General features: G+C 37.9%; 2 protein-coding genes across 5 annotated transcripts in view; one reads left to right on the forward strand and one right to left on the reverse strand.

Annotated features, from left to right (window-relative positions):
• The window catches only part of DZIP3 (DAZ interacting zinc finger protein 3), a 109,879-nt gene extending 91,842 nt beyond the window's left edge, over nt 1–18,037 (reverse strand). The window contains exons 1-3 of one of the 4 annotated variants that reach the window (XM_055127712.1): nt 17,445–18,037; nt 10,525–10,623; nt 1,200–1,269 (exon numbers count right to left, since the gene is read on the reverse strand). In XM_055127712.1, the coding sequence (XP_054983687.1) occupies nt 1,200–1,269; nt 10,525–10,553 (99 nt within the window). In that variant the 5' untranslated portion in view covers nt 10,554–10,623; nt 17,445–18,037. The remainder of the gene's footprint in view (nt 1–1,199; nt 1,270–10,524; nt 10,624–17,444) is intronic. The other 3 variants (XM_055127711.1, XM_055127714.1, XM_055127713.1) reach the window with 3 other exon arrangements.
• A 95-nt stretch (nt 18,038–18,132) lies between these two features.
• CIP2A (cellular inhibitor of PP2A) overlaps nt 18,133–23,187 on the forward strand; it is a 42,494-nt gene continuing 37,439 nt past the window's right edge. Inside the window, exons 1-2 of the mRNA XM_004606729.3 lie at nt 18,133–18,316; nt 20,525–20,672. Of these exons, the coding sequence (XP_004606786.2) occupies nt 18,215–18,316; nt 20,525–20,672 (250 nt within the window). The 5' untranslated portion in view covers nt 18,133–18,214. The remainder of the gene's footprint in view (nt 18,317–20,524; nt 20,673–23,187) is intronic.

Raw genomic sequence — 23,187 nt, forward strand, 5'->3', positions numbered from 1 at the left:
GGACATATTGCATAGAATATAGTGCACATATTCTATTTGCTATGCAACATTTTACAGGGATAATCTTATGCAGGTAAAAATTATAGTTATTCTATGTTTATGTTTCTCCTGCTACTAGATTACCCTTACAAACCTTAATAATAAGTATGATAATTCATTACATAATACTACACTGGAAGTAAAAATTGAATTAACAAGAACCTAACAGGTAAACTTTTGCATCCATCCTATACTAAAAATAAGCACAAGAGAAAAAAAAAAGAGAAAAAAGAAAAAAAAAGAAAAAGAAGCACACATAATATTCACATATGTGTGTATAATTTAATCAACCTTTAAGTATAAATGCCACTGGCTACATGAGTCTAATATAAATATATAATTCAATTTTTTTTCATTTAGAACTGAAAGTTTTAACAGAAAAGATGAGTAAAAGGCAAGAAAATTAACTTCAAAAATAAAGTGAAATTTTCTAGAAGCAAAATTCTGAGTGTGTAATTTCTTCGAACTTGAGCGATAGCACAGCAGGTATTTGCCTTGCATGCAGCGGACCCAGGTTTGATTCCTCTGTCCCTCTCAGAGAGCCCGACAGGCTACTGAGTATGGTAGAACCTGGCAAGTTACCTGTGGCTTACTCAATATGCCCAAAACAGTAACAAGTCTCATAATGGAGACATTTCTGGTGCCCACTTGAGCAAATCGATGAGCAATGGGACAACAGTGCTACAGCTAGAGAGCTACAGTAATTTCTTCGCATGCACAGTTTTAATATTGTTTGATTTTTTTCCTTTAAAAGACAAATGATGGATTTAAAAAAAAATTTATGGAGATCATATAAGTTTATGTGACTGTATGTTTTTTTTTTTTTTGCTTTTTTTTTTTTGGGTCACACCCAGCAATGCACAGAGGTCACTCCTGGCTCATGCACTCAGGAATCACCCCTGGCGGTGCTCAGGGGACCATATGGGACGCTGGGATTTGAACCCGGGTTGGCCGCGTGCAAGGCAAACGCTGTACCCACTGTGCTATCACTCCAGCCCCGTGATTATATGTTTTAAGTGTAAAGGTTCATGCCTCTTAAAAATACATAATGAGGGGAGAGAGGGGGATGGAGAAGACAGAGAAGTATGGGAGGACAGAAGAGAAGGGATGAGAAAAGATAAAGTCATTATTAACTGTTTAATAAAAACTAAATCTCTTACCAGTTGATCAATTGATTCCTCTAAGTTATACTCAGTTTCTTCCTTAGTCTCATCTTCGAAATCAGGATCCCTATTTAAATTAAAAACATTATGTTCAAAGCATCTCCTCACAAAGAATACATCAAAATTATATTGCAGTAGTGAATAATATATTTCATTTTTGTCTGACAGTATCCTAAGTATTTTTAAAAGTATATAAATGATTAATAAAGGTGATAAGTCTATCTCTTTCTTTTTAAAAAAAGTTGGGGCTTGGACACCAGACCTGGCAGTGCTCAGAGGCTATTCCAGGCACTGTGCTTAGGAATGATCCCTGGAAGTACTCAGAGGAGAAAATTGGTGTGGGGAGCCAACTGGCCACATACAAGGCAAATAAATGCCTTACATTGCATTGCATTCTATCTCCAGTTTCAATATATTTAGTGACTCATTAAAGAAATCATTGTTATACCCTTACTAGATATTAGAAAGAACAGTGAAGCAGAAAACTTTAAACAGAAACACAGGAAGCCAAAATAATGGGAAAAAACAAATTTACAGCACTTTTTCAAGAAAAAGGGGTTTTAAAAGTGTGTTATTTTGCACGAATGTATTCATGTATGTGTACTTATGATTTAAAAAGGACCTCTCTTACAAAGATCATTTCACTTTTGTTTCAGTTTTCTGTCTTATAGCTGCTAATTTCCAAAAAGATTTTTTTTTTTTAACTTGGGAAAATGGACCTTAGACCTGAACACTGCCAGTGTGGCCCCTATGAGAATAGCAACAATAATGACAAAATAAATTTAGGTAGAATATCATCCTTTTAAATTATGAACTATTGTTTTTCCCAAAAAATTTATTAAAGCACCATTAGTTCCAAAGTTATTCATAGTTGGGTTTTTGACGTGCAATCTTACATCACTGATCCCATCACTGGTGTCAACTTCACACCACCAGTGTTTCCAGGTTCCCTCTCCTATTTCACTCCCACCTGGACACTGGCCTGCCATCTTGACAGCCATTTTTAAGTTTAATTATTAACTATTCATATAAAAAATTAGCATTTAGACATTGGCTTAAAATGTGAATTGTACTATATACAATTATATACTAAACTTAAAAACAAATTATTTTTTGCTTAAGTAACAAAACCTTAACAAGCATACAGGAATCGTAATATAGGATCATATATAAGTGATATGATCTTAATTTTATCATTAGCAGAAACAGTAACAAAGTTACAAATTTTTGCCAATTTACTCAGAATTATATATTCTAATGATCAATAATTTATAAATATTATCCTATTTTACTTTGCATTTGATAATCACTTATTATCTTTGTTTCCTGATTTTACAAAAGGAAATTAGAAAAACAACAAATAATTTATACACAAAAACAGTAATTCACAATATGATGATTAGTATTCATGTTGTTTTTTCTTCCACTTACAAGCCTCACTCCAAAAAGGAACTCGGGTTGGATGTGCTGCCCAGACTCATGTGCTGCTGCAGGAACATGGTGGCAAAATACATGTCACCCTCATCTCCCTAAAGATGTGTACTTGAATACTTTAACATTGTATCAGAGCTCTCTGCCTTTAGGGAAGCCTGCATTCTCTCTTGAGCCTCTCCTCTCCTCTCTCCTCTCTTTCACTCTCACCCCTCTTACTCCCTTCCTCAGAATTACATATAAAATGTTTTTACTTCAAAAAACAAACCAGGGGTATGGTGCCATCATCAGGTCAACCTGTACCTGTGAGGCGAGCACATCAGCAGCCTGATGGTGCCTTCAGGCTTCCTGATACCCAAAATTGCTGTTGTGCCTCTGGCCAGACCCCAACAACTTGGGACCAAGTTTACCAAGAAATTAAACAGCCAAAAGTTAGGTATGTGGGAGACACCCACAAACCACCTCTAGCTCAGCTATATAAGCTCAACACAGGCAGGGGAAGGGTTAGAATAGGGGTGTGGGGGACAGCAATACCAAGGATTTTGGTAGTGGAAAATGTGCCCTGGTGAAGGGATGGGTGTTTGATGATTATATGACTGAAGCTCAAACATGAAAGCTTTGTAACTGTATCTCACGATGAATCAAAAAAAAGGGGGGGGGAATAGTAAAATAAAAATAACATTCAGAATAGAATTTTAAAGAAATGTAATGTGGAAATCGGCCACCGTCCAGATCACGAGGCTGTTTCTCTTAAAAGGGAGCATAACATGAGGCCCCCATAACCACGCCACTGGACTCCATGCCAGGCTGTTTCACCTGAGGCACCCAGAGCGGGGCAGGTGAGAGCCCTCTCCACCCCAAGTGACCCAGCTCCAGCAGCCAAAATCCTCCACAACTCAACTACTGTCATACTCAAGGCCACTCAGGCCGAGCTTCATGCAGGAGTGAAGTCCTACAGAATCCAGGTAATGCGGAACTTTGTAACCTTGGACTCTGGGCTCAACTGGACCAGGAGCGGGGATCCTCTGCCTGCTTTCCCCAGTCTCCGGTGACCCAGGGGTCATGACAATAAGCCCCCTCCTGCTGTCCTCAGATAATCTCATCATTGGCCACCATCCAGATCACATGGATACTTCTCCCGAAAGGGAGCATAACACGAGGCCCCCATAACCATATCACCGGACTCTGCACCAGGCGGTTTTTACGCAGGGTGCCCCAGAGAGGGGTGAGTGAGAGACCTCCACATCCCAAGGGACTCAGCCTCGGCAGCCAAAATCCCCCACAACCCAACCCAACCACTGCCATGCTCAAGGCTGCTCCCCATGCACTCAGATTGAACCTCACATATGAGTAAACATTTTCCTGGACCATCTTCCTGCAAAAGCAGCCACACAACACATCATAAAACACTCCCTACCCATTCTCCATAATTACCACACCACATTTGATGGGGTTCAGATAGTAGGCAACAAAGTATAGAGGGAAATATATATATATATATATACGTATATATATACATACATACATATGCATATATACACATTTTCAGATATATATATATACCAAAGCTCACATCACCCAAACTTTAACAACATGTTAGTGATATCCTATAGGATATTTTAATGGCTCCTGCCAAAATAGAACAATCTCCACACTGTTTCCTATATGAACACTTTTTTGTAAGCAAGTTAAGCAGTTCTTCATAACAGACAATATGAAATATACTATTTTGGTTGTGTTTAGGGACAGGGATCGGGACTTGGGCTGGAAACATCCCAAATTTGGTAGTGGGAAGGTGTAATGGTGGTGGGATTGGTGTCTGAATATTGAATGTAATGAAACATTGTGAACTAACTTATAAAATTTAAATTTTTTAAAAAAGTAATGTGAAGTTCATGTCCAATTCAATCAGCTTAATCAATGGCTGAATAAACAGCAGTGCTCCTACATTAAAAAAAAAACAGAAAATGAAAAATATTGCAGTATTCTGAAGCCTCTCAAAGTTTGAGAAGGAATATGAAACGTTCTCAAATATAAGATCTACTTGCTAACTCCATTTAATAACAACTTATCCTTTAAATAGTTCTCAATCTCAGATGCATACTGAAATCACCCACAAATCTTCTGAAATACCGAGATGCCCAAACCCTATTTCAGAATTTCTTGATCTGAGTGTGGGATGTGAACTGCTATATTTTACACAGAAAACTCTTTATGTTGTGAATATATTCATTACTCTCTCCCAGCATAAAAATTTGTATCTAAACTTTACTTACCAAAGAAATCCTATTCACTATTACAACAGATTTGTTTTCACTCTTCATTTCACCTTGTCTTTCTCTCTCTTTTAACATTGTCCATCATATCTTCCAACTCTCCCTGAGAACTTCTGAATTCTTTACTGCTTGTTCTCCTCCCAGTCCTCTCAGATGTATACTTCTCCGTTTCTACCAATGGCTAACTCTCTTATCTCTTATCTATCTTACTGAGATTATTTCAATAGTATTTAATATAAAACTACGCACACTAATGGCTTGTGGCATATTAGAGAACATAAAGGTCCATCAATAGTCTCATGTATGGTAGTCACTTTATTCTTCAGAGTAAGTCAATTTCCACAATGGTCACCTAACATTTTAAGTTAGGTACATAGGAAGTGGCAAACAAATATTACACATACTACACAATTAGACACAAAAAGTAGACACAATACTATTCTTTTTGGCACTCTTTTAAAAAAAATCACCTCTATAGTTGGCTGCTGAGAGAAACTGAAGTTTTGCTATACCATGAAATACATTTAAAAAGTTCCGTAGTCTACCCTCTTGCTAAAAATTTTCTTCTTGGGGGTATATAAACACTCCCCAGGGAATCAGTCTCTTAGATTCACTAGCTTATCTCAAATATCCAGTCCAACATCTAACATAGTCAAACATCAATTCAATATATAAATATTTAAACATAAAAACAATGAAAACTTCAATGAATTCAAATAGCACACTACTCTGACCCCCATCTTCTGTTCTACTGACACTCTCTTCAACCTCACCTTTTCTATGATATTATACATTTATAACCACTTACAATCTCCAAATAAACAATCCCCAAAGTATATTTTAGCAGCACCTCAATCTCTTGTAATTCAGAAGTGAATCTGTTGCCTTTCCTTCCCTGCCTTTTCTTTACCTCTTTTTCCTTCTCCTTTTCTTTCTTACTCAATTATACACTAAACATAACAGTTTTTTTAACCCATATTAATGTGTATACTTCCTCCTTGCCCCTTTTTTTCATACTTAAAGTGAGAGGTAGAGAGATGGCTCAAAGAGCTAAGCACATACTTTGCATACTGAAGGCCTAGGTCCAATATCTATCACCAGATGGTCCCCTAGCACTGCCATGAGTGACCCCCAAGCACCTAGCCAGGAGTAGTCCATGACTACATTTATTTATGGTCCAATAAATAAAGTCATAGAATTCTGTTTATTCTATTTCTATAAACTCATCTTTTATAACTGTTTTCCAAGTTGCAGATACCCCTTGTTATCAGAAAGTAGAGCATTCCTATCTAATATGATAGGTTATCTGGAGAGCTCTCAGAATGCTAAAGATTTGGGGGTGTTGGGGAGAGGGGAATTGGGGCCACACTCAGCAATGCTTGGGGCTTACTCCTGGCTCTGCATTCAGGGATTACTCCTGAGGGGGTTTGTGGGAACATGTGTGATGCTGGGGATCAAAACCAGGAGAGCCAATGGCAAAGCAAGTGCCCTACTTGTTTTATTATCTTTCCTACCCTAATTTTTTTTTAATAAATACAATTTTGTTTTGTTTTGTTTTGTTTTGAAGGGTTGGAGCTGGCCATATCTGGAAGTGCTTAGGGCTTATGGCTGAGTCTCAGCGCTTGAGGATCACTCATGGCAGCACGGGAGTCAGAAGGGTGCCAGATGGGTGCCATATTCATAACAAGCCCCTTAACCTCTCTCAGGCCCTAGGGCAGTGGAGGAACCATTTCCCTCACTTTATGTCCAGACTTTCTAGCTGCTAGAAAATTTGAAAATAAAATACACAAAATCCTCCTTCTTAGAACCATTTTGGGCCCCTTTGTTTCTATGGGAATCCCATATTTTTGCTCTGTTTAACAAGTTGTGCAAAGACTGACTTCTGGTGACTCCAAGAATTTTACCCTGTCAAAACTTTTTATTTGGTTCCCATGTATAGTTTTAATTATGAAAAATAAATCAGGCATCCAGAAAAGTAAAGAGTAAACAAGAGTGTTCTTTGTAACCACAGAGAATAAATAGATGTTAACATTATTTGTGGTTGTTGTTGTTTTTGATTTGGGGGCATACCCTGTGACTGGAGGCTATGCCTAGCACAGTGCTGGGAGTTAAGTGCTCAAGGGCTATTTCCGGTGGAATTGTAATCATCCAGTGTTGGGGATCAAACTCCTACATGCAAAGCTTTGCTCCTGTGGGCTCCAAATGGTAACCTCTAAAGCTGAAAAACAATGGTGTGAGTCCTCCTTTATGTTGCACATAGCTCAGTGTTGCACCAAGAATCAGCAGCAACTGATTCCAGACCAAGCAAGAAATTACATGATATACCTCGCCTCATCTTGACAGTGCACATTTAAGAGTAGCTAACAGAAGTGACTTATTAAGTAGACCTCTCATGATAATATTCTCAAAGATCTGAAGTTTCAAACTCCAAAAATATTGTGGGTATGGGGGGAGAGCACCACCCCCCCCGCCCCAGAAGCCAACCTCCACTAACCAACCACCACCACGCTCCAGGCCACTTTCCACATGCTTGGGAGAGCCTCACTCATGAGTGAACATCATCATAGAGGGAAATAAACATACATGCCTCTTGGAGAGCCCGGCAAGCTACCAACAGTATCCCACCCGCACAGCAGAGCCTGGCAAGTTCCCCATGGTGTATTCAATATGCCAAAAACAGTAACGATAACAAGTCTCATTCCCCTGGCCCTGAGACAGCCTCCAATCAGTGGGAAAGACAAGTAAGAAGAGGCTGCTAAAATCTCAGGGCTGGGACGAATGGAGACATAGCTGGCACCTGCTCGAGTAAATCAATGAACAATGGGATGACAGTGACAGTGATATACAATAACAGTACTCCAAATAGCCTACACCAAATGATACCAAAAAGAACATTCTACTTTTGGAGTAGGAGAATATTATAAGTCCCAAACCCTGTCAACCCATCTTGCCACTTTTAACAAAAGTTCTCTTTGCAAAACAGTGTAAAATATCCTTTCTCAAAAAATCACTAGTTCTCCCCAACAAATAATCGTAAGTACTTTATGTTACCGCTTACTCAGTCAAATGGCCACTGAATCATATTTATAGCCTCGGCTTCAACACCCATCAAAATACTTATCTAATTTTTTAATATTTATGTTTTCCCCTATAATACTAAACTTTTTTACAATAGTATTGCTATTACCATTTTATACTGTCCTGTTACTACATTATGCTTAGAGTCAAATGTCTTTTTTTTTTAAGTAAAACAGATTTTATTAGGAGGGTTTTTGAAGGTGGAGAGAGAGTAACCTGCTCAAGAGAAAACGCAGGCTTCTGAGAGAGACAGAGACGGAAAAACAGAGAGAGACAGAGAGAGAGAGGGAATGAGAGGGAGAGAGAGAGAGACAGACAGACAGAGAGAGAGACAGAGAGAGAGAGAAACAAGCTCAAGAAAGAATCTCAAAATGTTTTTTAAGGTTAGCTCCAGTGTCACTCTGTGGAAATTCATTCATGCTATCAATAATGCTACATGCAGTCACAGCATCTCTAACATTTATGCAAATATTTTTCTTAAAAACAATTTTTGTCTTCCTACCTTATTTGATAGTACGATGTAGGATAACACTGGGTTTGTCCTGTTAGCTTTGCTGCAGGGAACTTAGTCTACCTAAAAGCAATGTCCTTTCTGTATGGACAAAGGAAGACAGTTAATATTATGCTTTGTAACTTGGGAGCTGATTGACTTCAATAATATTTACTCCTGTGCATCTGCTTTCTCGACTCAGTTGCCCTTAGTTCCTAGCACCCAAAAAGCAAGGTCTGACGAGGAATGCATTTGACCCAGGGCAAGCTGTGAGCTACTCTGGCATCGAAATGGGCCAGGCCAAAGTGCCACAATACTCAATTATAAGTTGAAAGCATGGCCATAGACAAATGCTGTCATGATCCAAAAGTAACGACGAGACTAGGACCCTGATGGGGTTAGGAAGACTAACCTGGCCTGAGGACTGTTGTCTGGAATATATACTGAATGTCCTCAGGAAGAACCAAACTTTAAGTCTGATATATCTCTTACTGTACTCATACAGAATGACATTGCTAGAAATATTAGAAGTAAATTTACTATAACTATTTAAGTGGATTACTAGCTGAGGAAGGAAGAAAGTGACACACCCTTGTTTGGATCCCACCCTCGAGCAGATCTCCTAGTAAACTGGAGTAATCTGCTTAGGTGAGATTTTGTTAATCTACAGGAGAAATGGTCTTACTCCTCTTTGTTGATTTGTCAATGTTCAACCCATCTTTGTGTCACCACCCTATGTGATTGCTATATAAACTAAGACTGTAAGGGGAGAAGGGGCAGGGTAAGACAGAAGCAAGGAGAAGAGACAGAAGCAGAGAGAAGACACAGAGGCAAGACAGAAGATACAGGAGAAGACACAGAAGCAGAGAGATAAGACATAGAATCAGAGACAGAGAGAGGTCAGAAGAGAACAGAGGAGAGACTACAGAGACAGATAGACAGACAGAAGAGAACACAGCAGCACACACAGAAGCAGAACACAAGAAAGAGCCATCTTGATCCGGTCTATACACAGTGGCTCGAGAGCACCGAACACGAGCGGCGAGAGAGAGAGAGAGAGAGAGAGAGAGAGCCGCCTCGAACAACACAACACACATCACATCACCTCTCCCGCGCACACACACGCCTTTATATTTTTTACAGTACTACATTTCCCAATACTTTATACCACTACATTTAACTACTACTCCTACATTACACTACTTCCTACTTTAAGATACTTCCTATCTTTCTACTCTGAAATTCTAAGAATCTGTATGTTTTTATTCCCAAAATATTAAAGACATTACTAAATGTAGTAAAATAAATTAATAGATAAAATTGCTTGTTATATGAGAGCTACAAGAGGAGTAAGCCAGGCACATGGTAAGAGAAAGAGTCGCAATATTGATGCAATGTTTAGTTGTTTAGTACAATCTGATCTTGCCCTGATTGGAAAGGAGGGATGATATTTCACTAAGGTTCAGTTGAAACACTCAAGTGAGTCCTCTGTGGAAGGTTTACCTTACCTTTTACGAAATAGGAAAAATAATAGCTTATACTTTGTAAATTGTTATGAGGTTTATGTAAGTTAACATTTAAAGTATTATATGGCACAGAATATTAATATTGAGAGTAGTAGTAATAAATAAAACATTTCTTGAGAATGTTCCAAACAGTTACTTTTTGTTTGTTTGCTCTAAGCCTACATCTGGCTATGCTTGGACAACACTCCCATCTCTCTGCTCATGGGTCCGCTGCTAGAGAACATGCTGTTCTGGAGATCATGGGACTCCCATGTGCAAAGGATGTGATCCAGCACTTTGAGCTGTCTCTGGCATGTATGATACATTTTTTAATCCTTAGATTTTTAGATATGGTGTGTTCCTTAGAAAATTTTTTTCTAGAATTAGGCTTACCTAGTCTCCCTCTGACACTAGTCAAAGCTGCCAAACAGTCTTGAATAAGGGTATCTTATTCAGACCAGTTTCCCAAGATTAAATGCAAAAGGAAAATGTGCCTTTGGGATGTAACAAACACAGCTGGTTTTAATCAACACATCTCTTACCTCACAAAAAATTCTGGTAGAGAATCCATGTAGCACAGCTCTTTTGCAAAAAGTTGCAAACTGATTCTGACTGCAAACTTTTATTACTGCTGTTTACAGCTGTAAGAAAAGTAATATTTTTAGTAGAAAGGTTGAAAAGTTACATTTCTTCTCCCCACCTTAAAAATAGTACATTATCATTAAAGAAAATTTTGACACTACTTTCACCATTAAATAAATGAATCAATGCTATATTTCAACAAAATCTTTTTAAGCAAAGGTATGTTTTCCAATTTGTAGTTATACTGAATAGACAAGTACCACCTTTTCCACCCCTGAACCTTGTATCAAGAACACTTTTATCTTATGCTGCCTGTAAAGCATAAGATAACATCTCATTGATTGGGATTTCTTCGACCACTTATTTATATCTGAACATTTAGTTTCCCACTTTAATTATAATTTTGTGATAAAACCCACTATCTACAAAGCCTTTTCTAAATTTGTAAACTTAAAATTCTTTCATACACTTATGGTTCATGCATATTAGTGAACACTGTGGATATTTCTATCCTGAAATAAAGAATACTAAAGCAACGCAAATAAACACAGAAGGGAATTGACTATTATTAGTATGTATGTTTACATATATAACATTCTCTATCCCAAGAATAACATATCTAAAATTAGTTTCATGATCTCTTTTACTAAGAATTCAAGTCTTCAAATGCAATTGTCCTCTCTAAACTGACTTCCCTTTCCAATCCCAATGAATATACGCATAGGAAAAGTTTACAAAACTCCTGCTCAATGTTTGGGGGCAAAGAAAGAAATGAAAAAAAAAAAAAAGGAAAGAAAGTTGTAGCACTAGTAACTAAAACAGACCTAATGTTCATTGCTGCAAAGGTACTTCATCATTTATTGAATTTGGACAATTTAATTATCTTAATTACCTCTGTAAGGTAGTTTCTCTAATAGCATACTTAATATATATCCATAAATTAGAATCACAAACTTTCTGAGGCTCATTACTAAAAATGTAACAGAATAAATAATTCCCAAATCAAAAAAATATGTTTTACAACTTCCTTTGTAATTTACCTACGTAAGAATTTAAGTTGAATTTACTCAAGGAAACAACTGTTTCTTATGATGTTGACTCTCATGATGCCAGAAATAGTCAACAAAAAACAGACAGGAGGAAGTAACAGTCATTAAATCAGATTAACGGGCAAAAGGATAACTCAGTTGCTGGTTCAAGGAAGGAAAAAAGTACTATGAGCATCATCTATAAAACAAATACTTCTAATTAAGATACTACCTATAGTTATATTTGACTCACATCTGGCACAGAAAATTTAGAGAGACAAGAGTAATTCTCCAGCAATTCAAAACTGATACACAAGGTTACAGACTCCCAGGTCCTTTTAATCTAAACATCCTCATTTAAAAATAAAAACCCTTTAATACCTTTTAGTTCTAGCCCATTCCTAACATTCTTGCTTCAATGTAACTGTGTAAAACCCAGTTCCCCTAAGTTATCATTTTTCATTTTCCAGTTTTATTTTTAAAAACTTAAGCAAATTCATAAGTTTAATTTGCATGGTCTGTACAAATACTAGACATAGAACTTAAAATTAATAATGAAGCAGAGATTGGATAAGCTTTATTATCCTTTCACACTATATCACATTGGCTTCATTTCTTTAATAAGTCTGTATGGATAAGAACAGTTTGGAAAATTTCAGATCATGAAAAAACTGGTCTTTTATGATTTCTAATTCTTTAGTAAAAAGTAGAGAGCAGGACATTATTTATTAGTCAGAGCTAAACTTTCTCTAGATTAAACAAATTCCTCATTTCCAGAATTTAAAAATTCAGATGTCTACCTCCCTCACTGCTAAGTGTTCTTTCAGTCAGTCAAAAGCTATTTGCACAGAATCACAGGTGACGAAGAGGAAAAAATTCTCTGACAACAAGACAGAGAAGATGGAAGGCCTCTAAAAACTATTCAGTGTTCAGCTTGAAATTAAAGGGGTGCGGGGGGAGGTTAATCAATAAACCAAAAGGAATTTCAATCCTGGATTAAGAAAAGCTAATAATGTTTTTCAAGCCTCCTTAAGCATATCTTAAACATATAATCTAAAATGACACACTCATGACTAAGGGAAAGGATCATCAATCCCATCATTTCCCAGTAGCTGAGCAGATATATGTGGTCAACACTACCAGTGCAATAGTACTTCTCATCCTCTGTTGGGCAGGAAGGTGTTAGTGCCTACGAACTGAAGGAAAGTAGCCAGATTGAAACATTATCACTTTGGTTCTAAAATAATCCAAGCATTCTTAGCATTCTAAAAGAGGCTGAAGGAAATCGTAAAAATCAGGGTTAACATGAAAGCATATATTTGTGTTTTGGTGATTTCAACAGACCTTCCTTGTCAGTAGGAAATTAATATTTTTTTTCCTGTCTTACTGGAACTGAGAGAATGTATTTTTCTGGGAGCCTAATTCAAGTTCTAACTGGTTGATGAGAAGGCAGGCTAAAGTTCCTCATTAATTGACAGCACTTTTATCCATCAAAATTATTTTCCTCAGTGCTATTCTGATTGAAAATAAGATCAACTCCTGACAATAATAAAATGCCTTCTTTAAATTACAAAGGTTTTTCCACTATTTTTATTAGAATCAAAGTAAGAACAGAGAGGGTATGATGCCACCAACAGGTCAACCTGTACCTGTGGGGCAAGTGTATCAGCAGCCTGATGGTACTCTCAGACTCCCAGATAACCCAAAATTGCTGCTGTGCCTTTGGCCAGACCCCAAAAACTTGGGGTCAAGTTTACCAAGAAATTAAACGGCCTAAAGTTAGTTATGTGGGAGACACACCCACAAACCACCTCCAGCTCAGCTATATAAACTCATTTATCGGCCTTATTTCAGAGACCCATAAATCTCAAAAGAGATCAAAAGATGCAGTTAGGACTTTTAATGCAGAGGTAGGCAGGAACCCTTAACTGAGATCTCCAGGCCCACTTGGATCGGGACTGGGCCTCCTCCCCTCAAATCCCTAGTTTTCCAGTAGCTTGGCAGTCACACCCACAAACTCAACAAATGTCATGTAATCTCATCAACAGCCAAGACCCAGAGACTATAAACTAAAGCTCCTGGAATAGAACACAGAATTTCCTGGACATTATATTCTATCCATAAGAAGCAATACAAAACAAATTGCCTAGCATCACCTTTACGGCAGGTTTGAGTGGTGATGGGACTGGTGTCAAAATATCGAATGTAACCAAAGTAGAGAAAGAATATAGGGGAAACTGTCTGCCACACAGGCAGGGGAAGGATTGGAACGGGGGTGGGGAGGAGGGAATACTGGGGATTTCGGTGGTGGAAAATGTGCACTGGTGAAGGAATGGGTGTTTGATGATTCTATGACCAAAGCTCAAACATGAAATCTTTCTAAATGTATCTCACAGGGAATCAAAAATGGGGGGAAAGCATAATAAAATAATAAAATTAACATTCAGAATTTACAAAAAAGTAATGTGAAGTTCATGCCCAATTCAATCAGCATAATCAATGTTTGAATAAATAGCTGTACTCCTACATTATCTTTTAAAAAAATAAAAAAGTTTTCTTATTTTTAAAAAAAGTAAGAACAACTCATGGTTTAACTTTTTAATTATTCCTTTAAATGTGTACTGTTCCTGAAATTATTTTACATTTATTTAGTCACCATGATTACAAAGTTACTCATGATTGAATTATAGGCATAAAATGTTTCAATGACAATCCCTTCATCAGTGTCCACTTCTCTCCACCAATGCTCCCCTTTTCCCTCCAATCTACCAGAATGCCTGTATGAGGGGCACTTGTTTTATAATTTTTGACACTATAGTTTACAGGACTGCTGCTGATGGATTTTATACATAATACTTTACTACCTTTCAGCTTCCCCTCCTCCTCCCATTTGAACATTTTCCTCTACCACCACTGTAGTCCTATCTCTAGGCCACCACCACACTGCACCTCACCCCCAGCCCTTGACAAGCTTTGGACCAAAAGCCAGTTCTCAAGCTCTTTGTTTCCACTGACTTTGGGTGCTTGTTATCCCACTATTATGTTTCTCTATACCCCACAAAAGAGAAAAATCATTCTGAAGTGTCTCTCCCCTCTCAAAACTTCACTCAGGATGCCACTCTGCAGACCCATCGATATAGCAGCAAATTACATGATTTTACCTTTTCTATAGCCTAGTAATATTCCATCATGTACATGTACCACAGTTTCTTTATGCAGTCATATATTCTGAAGAATCTTGGAGTGTTATCTTTGCAGACCTTAATCCTTATTGAAACTATAAAGAGGAACACCCTTCTTTACTTAAAAATATAGGTCACATTTCCTAGTGTGTGTTCAGGAAAGAGGGGTAATGGAGTGAGAGGGCCATTCCCAAGGATGCAGCTTATACAAAGAAGCAAGAATTTAATACATACACTGCCCCCGCCTAAGAAACTTGTCAGGACTAGTTTCTTGTTAGAAACAAGTTTTTAATTCTCTCCAATCTATCCAGTTACTTATGGCTTTGCACAGCAAACCTACAGTATATTAATTCCTTCAAGCCAGCAATACTGAAATAGATAACAAATATCAGAAGAAATAGTTATTATTTGCATATTATATAAAACTAAAAGTCTAGGGAATAGGGAAGTAAGCCAAACTATTCAAATTACTGAGATTTTAGTAGGCTGGAAAAAAGATACCAAAAGTCAATTTCTTTTTCTAACAAAAGCAGCAACAAATTAAAAATGTAGAGAAAAGAATTCACTCAGTAATAAAAAAATTATACAATACTGAAGAATAAATTTAAAGAGAATAGCACAGGAATCTGTGATATCAAAATTTCACTAAACATACAACTGAATACTTCCTATTTAAAACTTGATAGTATCTTTTACTTACCCAAACTGAAAACCTGTACTATGTTCTAATTTTATCACTATCCTTATCCTTCACATTAGAAATCAGTCACTGAGTCCTGCTCACTTCTCTTCAATTATTTCTCAACTTTGTTACCTCTTTGTTATATCCATTTCATTATCCTGGTTACCTTTGTAAAGATGTTAACATATTAAGTGTCCCTCCTTCCAGTTTTATCCTCTTCACTATCATAGCCTACCCAGCAACCATCTAAACACAAAACTAATTATAATAGATACCAGTTTAAACCAGAGATCACCTGTGAAATCAGGATGATGTCTACACTCAACTAATGAATAAGCCTTCAGTAATCTGAAACCAACTTCTTCAACTCCTCCTCCTTTTTCTTTTCTAGGGTTAAAGATAAAGTTCTAGGGTCAGAAAGATAATACAGGAATAAGGTCCTAGCCTTGCCTGCTGAGTTAAACTGGTACCACAGAAACCGCAAGCAGAGAGGCAGGAGTAGAACCTGAGCACAGTCAGGTATAGCCCAAATAGCACACCCATAACCAAAAAAAAAAAAAAAAAAGAAGAAGAAGAAGAAGAAGAAAGAAAAGAAATAGAACTCTGTGATTCTGATATTACATTATATATATATATATATGTATCTGGTTAAAAAAATGTCAGAACTACAACTCAACATCTTATATCATACTAAACTGTTTTTGATTTTAGAGAATATTTGAGAAAGATGTTAAAGTGAATACTAGATGGGAGAAAATGCAAAAACTGTAAGCCTCTTTCCATTAAAATGCAACATTTCTAAGAAAAATAATACTCAGTCAAAGCAGTTTTGACCCTTTCAGGAATGATGATGCACTTGTCATTATTCATATAACGCTTACCAACACCAAACTTATCTCACTACATTTGTCAACAGAAATGTTACTGACAGTTGCTGAGAACTTAATTATACCAAGCAACTGTTCTAAATTCTTTATTTTATAGTGGCCTGCACAATGACATCATCTCAACTATTTTCACCCTTATCCTATTCCAGCTCCAGTGGCAGCCTCGCCCTTCTGACAGATTGTACTTCCTTTAGATATCTTACTGAGAAACACTTCCCCTGGAGAGCATGGCCCTCTTATTTTTCAACTCCTTTTATTTCCCTCTACACTTCTCTCCTGATCTATTTTCCTTCTTAACTACTATTACCCTAGACGAATTAACTCTTCTCTATAATTTATCTCTTATTAATTGTGCTTTTGATGATCCCACGCCCCCATCAGAATGTAATCTGCAAAACGAGTGTTTTATTCATTGGATTTCTAATGCCTAACTGGCACATTAGGCTCAATGTACTGTCTGAAATACTCAGTTATTTTTGAAATTGGTATTACAATTAGTAAATTTTACCTTGTGAAGCGACTAAAACAATGATTTGCTTATGATCATATAGCAAAAGGTATAACTACGATTTGTAAACATTGAACCTAGTCCACTAATCTTCACTGCAAGATGCCTCTAATTTTTGTGATGGATTCCGCGTGTACTATGTTTAATAGGTTTCTTCCCTCATTAAACAGTTCCCAGTCAGGGATATTTCATTATTTTTGTTTCAACTGGTATCGTCAATCCCAAATTCAACACCCAACATCTGCATACAATCAACGCATAAATAAATTAACCAGCCAGTGACTATCTCATGTCTGTTTCTGAACTAAACTTTCAGATTTAATTTTATCTTGTTCTTTAACATAAACATAAATCCCGTCTTTAACATGTCTGATCTGACAAAACTTCTGATAAGCGGTTTCGTTAAATATGTACCCCTTTTTACAATTTTCTCCAAATCGGTCTTTGTAGCTTTATTTAACATAAACATACACAGAATCATTACATACACATAGCCACGCCTAATTTAAAAAAAAAAAACGCGAAGTACCGTTTCCAGACCACCGAGATTCATAAATTAATCATGCCAGATAGAAACGCCTTTTTTCACTTACAAAATTGGATGCTAATGAGAACACCCTCCGCAGCAATACCCGGCCCGAGTCACAAAAGTCGCGTTCTCGAGTAAGTTTGACAACGACTCCTAGGAGTAAGCCTAACTTGCCACAGACGACCAATGGCCTTAAATTTAGTCCTCGAGAAACAAACATTCATGGGTAGAAGGGGTGGACCTAAGAGAGATTTTAAGAGGCCACTCCCAGGCCTCTAGCCCAAGAGATTAGAGCCCGAGATTCTCTCCTCAGAGCTCCTCACAGTGTCTAGACTAGGGGGACGCGACCACTTCTCCACAAAAGGATGAAGAATAAAGCGAAAATGAGGGGAAAAAAAAAAACAGTAATAACTGGGCATCCACTGTGAGGCACGGGAAGCCCCCGAAAAGACAGCGCGCTGACGAGCAAGCCCGCCCTCAAAAGCGCGACTGCCCCTGCCCAGGCGGAGCCGCAATCGCCTTTTCTCGCGAGATTCTTCCTGTCCACAAGATCTCGAAACAAAACCCTCGCGGTTTTTCAGATAAGGGTTGTCTGGGAAGACAGCTCCTCGACCCCTTCGCAGACCTCCCAGCGCTCCGTCTCCCTCCGCCAAGCCCGACCCTCCCCGCCCTTCTTGGCGAGCCGTCGTCCCCCAGGCTTCCTCGGCACTTCCGTGGCGCGACCGGAACCGGAAGCTTGTGGGATCGAGCCGGGGCGGAGCCGAAAACTCAAAAAAAGCGCGGCGAGAGCCTAGGACTCGGACGGGCTGCTGGCTGGTGGTGGGTAAAAACCCGATGGACTCTACAGCCTGCTTGAAGTCCTTGCTCCTCACCGTCAGTCAGTATAAAGCCGTTAAGTCGGAAGCGAATGCTACCCAGCTTTTGCGGCACTTGGAGGTAAGGTCGGGATAGATTTCCCCCCGGAGTAATTCTTGAGATCCCGCCCCGACGCGGGTCTAGCCGGCCCAGATGGGGAAAGAAGGAAAACCCTCGCCCCCCGTCATTCTTGTAGGACCGGGTCAGTTGTCATCTTGCAGTACACCGCGTCTTCTTTGCCCAAAGGCCCTCCGCGTCTTTTCACTGCACAGAGAGGACGAGAAGCGCTATTTGAAAGCCCTAAATAAAAGGGGGTGGGAGACCTAAGATCGGGCAAGGGCGGGGGCGGGGGGATTTGTTTATCGGAAGAGTTCTCACACTTGATAATTCATCGGGTGGAGATGATGGAGAATGGTGAAAAACTTGTTTCATTCTATATCCTCTAGGGATGCGACCTAGAGGGTAATTTGGAGGGTAATTATAGCTGGTTTTACTAAACCCTTCGTAGGGAGTTTACTATCTCTGTTGCTCACTGCTCTAGTCGAAGCTGCAACTTGGGAACTGTGCCAACTTGATCTTGAATTAGGTAGCAATCGACTTTGCTAGTCATTGCTATTTTTTGCTTTAGTAAAATGCTGCTCACAGTTTTTCAGTTCCTAAAAATGCAGAGTTGCTTTCATTTTTTTTCTGTTGGTTTTTTGGGTGATCTATTTTTAGGTTTCCTACCTGTTTCTCTTCGCGCCCTTAATCATCTGTCATTTGTTGTGCATTCATTGAATTCAACCTTGATCATCGCTTAATGTAAATGATTAAGTTCAAACATAGCTTAACTCTGTCGTGGCTTCCTTATGTTCTCTTAATCCTATGTAAAAGGCTAAATTACTAAAGATTTTAAATACTAGAAAGCAGTTATGAATGGTATAGCGTATCAGCCTTTGGTGGAATTACAGTGCGTTGTGTGTTTTTCTCATGAGCTTAACTGGTTCCACTTAATACCTTCAAATGCCCATTTCCTAAGTACCTTTTTCATTACCTTAACAATCCCTGCATAATTAGTTATAAAGGAGTTTACAGTTAAATGCAGTTGCTTTGCTTTTTGGGATTAAACTGTGGATCTGTGAATTTCAGAAGCCAATAAGTAAGGTGGCCTTTTTAACAATTAACAGTTAAGTATTTTATCCACTAATCTGAAGCAGAGTACCTTTCTTTGAGAATGAACAGATAGGTTATGACACCTAGTACATTGTTATTGTGAGTTAAAAGACACTTAAAAGAAAATTGAGGGTCCAGAGCAGTAGTACAGCCAGTAGAGGATTTGCCTTGTGTGGTACCCACCCAGTTTCAGTCCTCTGCCTCCTAAATGGTCCCCGAATCCTGCCAGGAGTGATTCTGAGTGCAGAGCCTGTAGTAACCTCTGAGCACCTGGTGTCTCAAGATGCCAAAAATAAAAGGAAAGAAAATTGAGGCTGTGTTCTAAACTCTGAAGTTACCTAATACTTCTCGATCTTTTAAAGCGAGAGTATATATAAATCAGGTAAGGTCCATTACTTTTAAGAACTTAATAGCTTTAACATGATTTCAGGTTTTGTTAAATTTTAAACATTTTGGTAAAAGTAATGGAGAATATTTTCATTCAGACCTTAGGAGAGCTATGTCCAAGGATTCAGATTGTTGCCATGTGAAGAAAATTATTCATTCTGATAATCTTCATTTCTGCTTTTTTTTAATAGCTCCAGAAAGTAGATGAGTTTTGAAAATTTTTTGATTGGCAGAGCTAAACCTGTCTCTCATTCTTGGTGGTTTTTGTAACTGTAATTTTGTATTCATGAGCATGAATTCATAAATAGTGAATCCAGTTATGCTATTTCTGTATTTGTTTATTAATTTGCAAACTAGTTAATATCTACCTGTGACTTATTATAAAGCTGAAAAGAAAAAACATTTATAATACATCTAAAATAATGCCTAGACCAGAGTAAATACTAAAGCAGTATTAATGCATTTTGGAAGACTTGGGTTATTTTATTTATTATTTATTTGTCTGTGTTATGAAGCAAGATAGTTTTTATTGAAACGTATTTAAAAAGATGTAAGGGGAGCAAGAGGGGAAGTATGTGTTGAAGAGAGAACACAGATTTCTCTATCTTGGAAATAGGCAAGCAAAGAAACAGAGACAAGCAAGCAAGATATGTATTCATTGAACACAGGCTTGAAGAGCAAGTCAAAACTGAAATGGAGAAGAGATTAATATTGCAGCTCTCAACTAATGTTTTAATTACTATTTTGTAGGTAATTTCTAATCAGAAGCTCACAAGATTGTTTACATCAAATCAAATATTACCGGGTGAATGCTTGAGTTGCCTTGTAGAGCTACTTGAAGACCCCAACATAAGTGCTCCATTGATCTTAAGTATCATCAGTTTACTGTCTCAACTTGGTAATGTATTGAATTTCCCTTTTTTATTTTTTGGGATATGATTTTTTTTTTCCAGATGGGAGGTGTATGGTGGAACACTCTCAGTGATTCTCAGGGTTTATTCCTGGCTCAATACTCAGCACCATATGAGATGCCAGGGATCAAACCCAGGTTATCCATATGAACACGACGCCCTAACCTACCTGGTATACCATCACTCAGGTTCCAGATGATTTTAATTTTTTTTAAGACTCAGTTTTAGAATCATCTGGAGAACAATTCACACCCCAAAGATTTTTTTGGTTGCAGGATCTCATAATTATTTTGCATTCTGAATCTCCAAAGATTATACATCTGTTCTTAAAATTATTGTAATATATACTTTAAATCATATTAAAGGATCAGTGGCCTGCAGAAGAGTGCACATTGAGAAATACTGGTCTACATTTGTGTATTAATTTACATATATGTATATGCCAGTATTAATACACCAGTCAAGAAAGTCATAACTAGTGATTTAAAAGACAGACTACACTGAGTAAAAATACCTTAGAGCTAAGGGCAAAAATTTTTTCTTTTTTTTTCTGCTGTATCTTTAGCTTTAAATTTTTCATTTAATTTCTTTACTTGTGTTTGGGATAAAGATAAGATGTTTCTATGTGTGATTATCAAAAGAATCTGTGCTCACTTTTTTTTTCCTTTTTTAATCCCAGAGATCTTGAGTATTAGCACAGCATGTCCAATTAAACTTCCTAGTATGCTATAAATACTCTGTTTGGTTATCTCATAATTAATAACCAGCATCCACATAGAGCTGTTGATTACAAGCATGCAGGTAGAAGATTGAGTAACTTGAGTATTTCATTTTAATGTAGATTTTAGTGGTAAGGCCTCAGGGCCTCATGACTACCAAATTACACCGATGTAGCAAGTAAAATAGAATGAGTCTTTCTCCATCAAAGACTCATTATTTTCACTTTGGGCGGTATTTCTTTTTTAGAGACAGATGATTTGCCAGGCTGTGTTGAGTGTGGGGTCAGCTTCCTGCAAAATTCAGTCCAGTTGTGTGAACCTGGTGTTTCAGCCCTTGAGCACCTGCTGGGGGGGGCACCAGGGCTACACCTGACCTTGCTAGGATAGAAGGGGCAGGAGGAGTTAAGGCACACAGTGCTGGGAATCAAACATCAGGACGTGGAAGGCATGCTGGAGCCTTTGGAGACTCTCTCTCTCTCTCTCTCTCTCTCTCTCTCTCTCTCTCTCTCTCTCACACACACACACACACACACACACACACTCGCTCTCTCGCTCTCGCTCACTCTCACTCTCTCCCCCTCTCCCCCTCTCTCTCCCCCTCTCATTCCCTCTCCCCCTTTCTCCCTCTCTCCTCCTCTCTTTCACTCTCTCCCCCTCTCTCTCTCTTTCTCCCCCCTCCCTCTCCCTCTTTCTCTCCCTCTCCCTTCCTCTCTCCCTCTCTCCCCTCTCCCCCTTCCCCTCTTTTCCCCCCTCTCCCCCTCTCTCTCCTCTCCCCTCTCTCCCCTCTCTCCTCTCTCTCTTTTTTTGTTTTGGGGGAGGAGGAGGATTGATGATTTGTAACTTGATTATGTCATCAGTTTAGTTTTCATCCACACTAGATCTTTTTGTAGAGTGTTGACAGGTACGTAAGTAACCAGTGTATGAAGCTTGTTTGGTGAATCTTTATTCGGGACAAACTCACAGAAATATGATATGGGATGTTCCTTATTCTTTTTATCCATAAAGTTTGTTGATCCTGGAGTTAATGTTCAGATCTGGTGTGCCCATTTTCATGTCAGATTTCCAGATCTAGATCTCTTTGAGTGTCCAAGGTACATTTTTCCTGAAAAATATTCAATGGGTATACTTCTAAACTTTTTTATTAGGTTTTCTGATCAATATTTTGTTGATAGGAAATGACCCTTCTTAGCAGGAGTAATTCTGCCAGGTCTAAAATTTTTTTAAATCATAATTTTTAATGGGTTGATGCATTATCTTTTCAAATCTTTTTTTATGCTGAAAAATATATTTTTAGATTAAAAATTACAATTTTAGATGACTTTAACAAAAAAATAGTACCACAAAGTATCAGATGTTTTTCTTTTTTACTTGATTATATTTTAGGTATCTTCATTATCTTTTTAATAGCAACATAATAGCATATTGGAGAGTGCTATGATCTATTCAGTCATTCTAATAATAGGTTCTCATGTTCTTTTTCAAGATTTTTGCAATTAGAATAGCGCACAAATGATTTTATGTACCATTGCTCAAATATTGGCGTATTTCTGTTGAATAAATTCCCCACAGACATTTCAAGTCATTTTTCAATTTCAGAGTTATTAAATTGTTTTTCAAAAAGACGGTTAATTCTAACCTCTTCCTACCATCTGTTTCATACTGTCATCTGAAAGAATAATAGTCATTTCCAACACATATTTTAGACATATCTTTTTCCTCAGAGGATCATTTCTCGTTTTTGTTTTGGCCATGCCTAGTGGTGGTCAAGTCTACTCCCAGTGTG

The sequence above is a fragment of the Sorex araneus genome, chromosome 2, assembly GCF_027595985.1.
Source record: "Sorex araneus isolate mSorAra2 chromosome 2, mSorAra2.pri, whole genome shotgun sequence".
Classification (NCBI taxonomy): domain Eukaryota; kingdom Metazoa; phylum Chordata; class Mammalia; order Eulipotyphla; family Soricidae; genus Sorex; species Sorex araneus.